Source organism: Felis catus, chromosome C1 (assembly GCF_018350175.1).
Source record: "Felis catus isolate Fca126 chromosome C1, F.catus_Fca126_mat1.0, whole genome shotgun sequence".
Lineage (NCBI taxonomy): Eukaryota > Metazoa > Chordata > Mammalia > Carnivora > Felidae > Felis > Felis catus.
Window position 1 is genome coordinate 160,257,517 of NC_058375.1, and position 6,000 is coordinate 160,263,516.

A 6,000-nucleotide genomic window follows, 5' to 3' on the forward strand; every position below is an offset into this window, starting at 1 on the left:
TGGCAGCTGTCCAAATTCCTTGAAATAAAAGTTGGTTATACAGGGCAATGAAGTTATGTATTGGAAATGTAGGAATACTTAACTGTCCTAACTACTGGTCTAGTAGTTTGAGGAGGAACATTCAGATACTCCTAGGAAAAGTTGTTAAGCCCTGACTAGATGGTTGGGCTTACTATTACATTTGTAGTTACCTAGAATGGTATACTAAGTAATTGTATTTTTTTACTCTGGGTTTGGTGTTTGAGATTTGTGGTAATGCTTAAATTTGGATCTTTCCTATAATCATTACCTCAAAGAATATATCTAAATTATAATTTTTCTCTATAACAGTTTTGGCATTCTAGGAGTTAATCACGTGGGGATGACTAGTGTCAATTAAAAGGATTATTTTTAATCAGATTGCAGAAATTTTATTGTGTCTCCAGTCTGAGCCAAACATTAAATGTCTGTTCCGTGTGTGGCAAATAAATCTCTCTTTCCTCAGCATAGGAGAGGTACAGTCAGAGTCCAAGGGGCTGGTACCACTGTGTTGGTGCTGTCTTCCTACTCGCTCCAGAGAGTTCATGGGAACAAGAGCTTTGGAAAGACCCACACTGCACCTTCAGTATAAGCTGTTTCTAGGAACTGTGGATCAAATCATGGGTTTCAGCTGACAGAGTTGCAACCTACAAAAGTAATTTCTGTCCTCTAAAATTGAACCGTAATCTGTTTATGAGGGCTTTTGAAATTTCTTTAAAATGGGGTTTTGGCCGTCTGTTTTCAAACAGCTTGATTTCTTAAAAAAGTTAAAATAACAACAAAGAATCCTTTAATAAACAAAAGATCTTTCAAAATAACGTATCCAGTTGCGTGAGAATTTCTTATATAAGAACTTCAGTTATTTTCCCAAACCATTTTCAAGGATTGACTATAATGTCATTCATAAAGTATTACCGCATAGGAAGAAAGTTGGGAAAATTCTTTATCTATTTTCATCTTTGTTTTAAAAAATGTAGCCAGATTGAAAGAAAGAAGAGTTACTGCTTTACATGTTTATAGAAATCTTGATGAAACTTTTAACACTGCACTATATTTTAAATGACTTTAGGTGCCAACTGCCAGCATTTCTGTGGAGGGTAATCCTGCTCTTAATCGTGTAAGATGGACTCATTCTGGAAGAGAGATTGCTGTGGGTGATTCTGAAGGACAGATTGTCATATATGATGTGGGAGAGGTATGGGGCTCACTGCCTGTAATTTTGATACATCTGTTTAGCTTTCAGGGCATTGCAGTTATGGTATCTTTGTGGCTAAAACTAGTGTTCAAGGTTCATGAATTGTATAAACTATATGGTTGTAAAGATGAAACTTTTTCCACCACAGAAGCAACTCTTGGAATTAATTTTCCTAAACTAGACGTTCTGTGTCCCCATGCAACAGATTTTGAGGATAATATCATACATTGGAAGTACCTTGTTTCTTGAGGCATAAATCACTAGAAATTAGAAATTCTTCAGGAAGAAGCAGAAATTTAGAGTCAAAGTTGAGTTTATAGACGTTGGGGCTTTCCAGAATTAAGTTCTTATTTTTCTGTATTTGTAGATTTGTTTGGGCCAGGTAGTAAAATACCTTTTGAGGGGTGCCTGGGTGGCTCTGTCAGTTAAGCATCCAGCTCTTGAATTTGGCTCAGGTCATGATCTCACAGTTGTAACATAGAGCCCCTGCACTGGGCTCTGCACTAACAGCACAGAGCCTGCGTGGGATTCTCTCTCTCCCCCTCTCTCTGCCCTTCCCCTGCTTGTGCATGTGTACACTCTCTCTCAAGATAAATATTTTTAAAAAGTAGTATTACTCATTTGAGAGTTATTTGATGACTGTGTGTAACGTGAACCTTGTTGCAAAGCCATTATCACTGAATCCAGTAGGATGAGTTGCATCTCTCTCATCTTTAGTACTTGGGTTGGCCATCCGCAATGTCCAGGGTGATTTCCTTCTTGTTAGTCCTGACTAGTGCCTTAGTCACTCTTGCTTTTGCTCTGCCTTTATGATTCGCCACCCCTCTGGACACCCTGCAGTTTCTAGCAATTGGATCTGGGGGGAGGTAGATTGAAGCATTTAGAATAACCAATTGAACTGTCCACACAGATGGAATTCCTGTCTTTCAGCACCAATGTAGTAGTTACTAGCCACATATGGCTATTGAACACTTAAAATGTGACTGGTACAACTAAAGAACTGAATTTTAAATGTTATTTCATTTTAAGTAATTTAACTTAATTGCCACATGTGTCTGGTAGCACCATGTTGGATATCACTATCCAATCTGATATGGTAGGTTAAGAAACAGGCACATTCATTTGCCACCCTGAGTGGTTTGTGTCCTCATACGGCAGTATCTGAATTCCTCCAATATTATGATGACAGTTATCAAAAAGTTTTGGTCCGGGGCGCCTGGGTGGCTCGGTCGGTTGGGCGTCCGACTTCGGCTCAGGTCATGATCTCGCAGTCTGTGAGTTCGAGCCCCGCATCAGGCTCTGTGCTGACAGCTCAGAGCCTGGAGCCTGTTTCGGATTCTGTGTGTCCCTCTCTCTGACCCTCCCCTGTTCATGCTCTGTCTCTCTCTGTCTCAAAAATAAATAAAACGTTAAAAAAAAAAAAATTAAAAAAAAAAAAAAGTTTTGGTCCTTGGATGCTTCAAGGAAGCATTTTTTTCCCCTTTTGCTGTTTGTACATCACTAAAGTGTTAAGAGATAACGTACCTTCTGATGAAGGGATGAAGATATCTAAAAAGGTTATCTTATGCTCCAAGCAAAAATAAATACTTATAAGAAACCCCTTTGAAGCATGCTTCAAAAACTATTTCCTATTAGGAATAGTGCAAGAAGTAAAAACTGTTAAGGAATTCCTCCCCACCAGCAAAATCCATGAGATAGTGCATGGGAGTTATATTTACAGAGCGTCATTGTTATTTTCTCTTGCACTGATGGTGGTAACAGCAAAATCATTTCTGAGGCTGTCACAACACACTTCACAAACATCATCGTTTGTTTTGAAATGTATTGTAAAGCGTTGTTATAGTCCCTGTAATTATGGAAAGACCATTTAGGTCAATTATTACTTTTTAATGGAGAAATTATTTGAAAACAAACTGAAATACTGGGTAAGATGATCTTTTATTTCAGCGTACATTGAAAAAACATTGTTTTTCTTTTAACAGCAGATTGCTGTCCCCCGAAATGATGAATGGGCACGGTTTGGCCGAACGCTTGCAGAAATTAATGCAAACCGAGCTGATGCAGAGGAGGAAGCAGCTACCCGAATACCTGCTTAGCTGCTGACAGGGTGATATTGTAGCCTTAGTGGATTTGGGGAAGACTCTAAGTAGAACCTAAGCTATTTGCATGTTTCTATCTAAATGTTAATTAACAGGAGATTTCATGGATTTAATGCAGCAAGCAAATCTTACAGTCTTACAAAAATGTCCCTTTTATATAACATGCATCTTGTTTTGGATTTGTGTCATTTTTAATACAGCCGATTGACTTTACAGATTGTAGCCTTTTCTGAATTCTTAAACACAGGTGTATATTTAGTATTAGTTATTCTTTTGAATTCTTTTCAACTTATAACACTATTTGCAGGTTATTTCTAAAGTACAGATTAAATAAGTTCTGCATATTTTTAAATAATCACAATTCCCTGTTCTACTGATAATGTTCTCACTAACCATAATATGTAAGAACGTTGTTTATTCTTAGCCAAAGCATGCATACATCTGCCCAAGTTCCATTCTGATGTTCTTTTTCTTCTTTATAATTCATGTGATAGCTATCTATAAATAAAAACAAATATGCTTTAACTTTTCAGATTTTTATTTTCACTTAGCCTTGCAGTTTTAACTTTTCCATCTCTTTTATAAAGTGTCTTTTTTTTCCCCATATCTTTCTTTAAGCTCTTGTAAGCAGTCACCTCAAATCTCGTAGTTTTATGTCTTAAGTTTTTTTTTTTTTTTTTTGAGAGAGAGAGTGTGGGCAGGGGGAGAGGCAGAGTGAGAAGGAGACCGAGTCTGAGCAGGCTCTAAGCTGTCAGCACAGAGCCCAACGTGGGGCTTGAACTCACAGACTGCGAGATCATGACCTGAGCTGAAGTCGGACACTTAACTGACTGAGCCACCCAGGCGCCCCACAGTTTGGTGTCTTAAATATTCCATATGTTATACTGTAGATCTCTTAATGAATTGGACTGATGTTTAAATAACCTGTCAGTTAAAACATTTCTCCTAGGTTAACTTTTGCATTACTCCCCTACTTTCCATCTGAGATCTATTTAGTCTAAAGAATAAACAGAAAGCTGCCTCTTATTTTCACTGATTGAGATTGCTATGTATGTGAGCTTTCTGAGACTAAAACCTCCTTTGAGAGAAACTGATTTCATGGTTGCAGTAGTAGCCGTAAAGGAAAAGTGTTCAAATGACATTGTCATTGTATCAACTCCACATCTTGAAATCTGTTACCACACAACCTTGTGTAATAAGTCTGAAAGATAAGTGACAAATATCTAAGAATTAGTGTTGAAATCAATTTCAGGATTAGAGGAAAGCATTATGATCAGATCTTTATTTTATCCACTTTAAATTGTCCATTTCCTTAATCCTGACCTCTTGTCTTTCTAAAGTTTACCTGTTGTTTATTCATCAGAACATGAACTAGGAAGGGAGAGGAGATAGCAGAATTTGAACATTTTTGTTTTGGTTTTATAATTCTAAAATCTGTTGGAAGATAAATTTCCAAATACAGTAATAAAATTTCTGAACTATGAGTATCATATAGTGTAAGAAATAATCAACTAGGAATACTAGACTTAACTCTAGTTCTAGCTCTGGCACTCATGAGAAGTGTGATTTTAGGCAAGTCTTTCCGTCTGTTTGTATCTCATTCTTTTTATCTAGGAATAAAGCTTAGATTAGAAGATTTTTAAATTTCCTTCCAGCTCTAAAATTATTAATTGTAATTACTTCAGGCAGTTCTCCATTTTAATATATTCAGTTTTCACAAATTAACACCCTAAAATTGCCTATAGCATACCAAAGATAAGTTGTTGTTGTTGTTGTTGTTGTTGTTTTTTAATTTTTTTTCAACGTTTATTTATTTTTGGGACAGAGAGAGACAGAGCATGAACGGGGGAGGGGCAGAGAGAGAGGGAGACACAGAATCGGAAACAGGCTCCAGGCTCTGAGCCATCAGCCCAGAGCCCGACGCGGGGCTCGAACTCACGGACCACGAGATCGTGACCTGGCTGAAGTCGGACGCTTAACCGACTGCGCCACCCAGGCGCCCCAAGTTGTTGTTTTTTTTTATATTAGTAGGCAAGCATCTCATGTTAGCTCATGGTAGCAGTGTCTTTGAGTCAGAAGTTCAATTTCAACAGGATAACACTGTCTTTGTATAGAGAAATTCATGTAGTCACTGTAATAGTTATTATGTTTTTTGCCATCAGTCTGTAAAAAGGACTAGAAAAAGGGAAAACATCATTATGACTAGGGTTGGAAGTCAGAAGATGTGGCAAATCAGATGCTCTTTGGGCTCCAGTTGATGTGTTCAGTTGCGAAAGAATAAAGTTGGTAAGTAAAATACTTAGCACGAGAGATTGTGCTTTTGAGGAATACCTTCTCTCCCTCTCCCCGCAAAAATGCAATGGAGACCTTTGCCGATTTAGTCTACATTTTTAGGAATACAGCAATTTAATGGGAGGAACTGCCTTTTGAGGTTGATTGTATGACAGGAAAAAAGTAAGTACTAAGACTGTCAATATTGATGTAGAATCTTCTGACAGATCAAGCTGACTAGAAGAGTAGAGCACAGCTCTTTACTCTTTTACAAATGAAAACCTTAAAATTTTCAAAAATATCCAGTTATGGAAATTAGACCTTATTCGTGATCAGTTATACTTTTTTCTGAGTGGGAAACAAGCCATAGCTTTCTCACTAGTTTCTTATTTTGTTTATTGTATGGTTATTATCTTT

General features: G+C 37.3%; 1 protein-coding gene across 10 annotated transcripts in view; it reads left to right on the plus strand.

Annotated features, from left to right (window-relative positions):
* Positions 1-3,837, plus strand: part of DYNC1I2 (dynein cytoplasmic 1 intermediate chain 2) — a 59,500-nt gene extending 55,663 nt beyond the window's left edge. For 6 of the 10 annotated variants that reach the window (XM_019838257.3, XM_019838256.3, XM_019838260.3 and 3 more), the window contains 2 exons: positions 1,088-1,213; positions 3,196-3,837. In XM_019838257.3, the coding sequence (XP_019693816.1) occupies positions 1,088-1,213; positions 3,196-3,309 (240 nt within the window). In that variant the 3' untranslated portion in view covers positions 3,310-3,837. The remainder of the gene's footprint in view (positions 1-1,087; positions 1,214-3,195) is intronic. The other 4 variants (XM_045033946.1, XM_045033949.1, XM_045033947.1 and 1 more) reach the window with 1 other exon arrangement.
* The last annotated feature ends 2,163 nt before the right edge of the window (positions 3,838-6,000 follow it).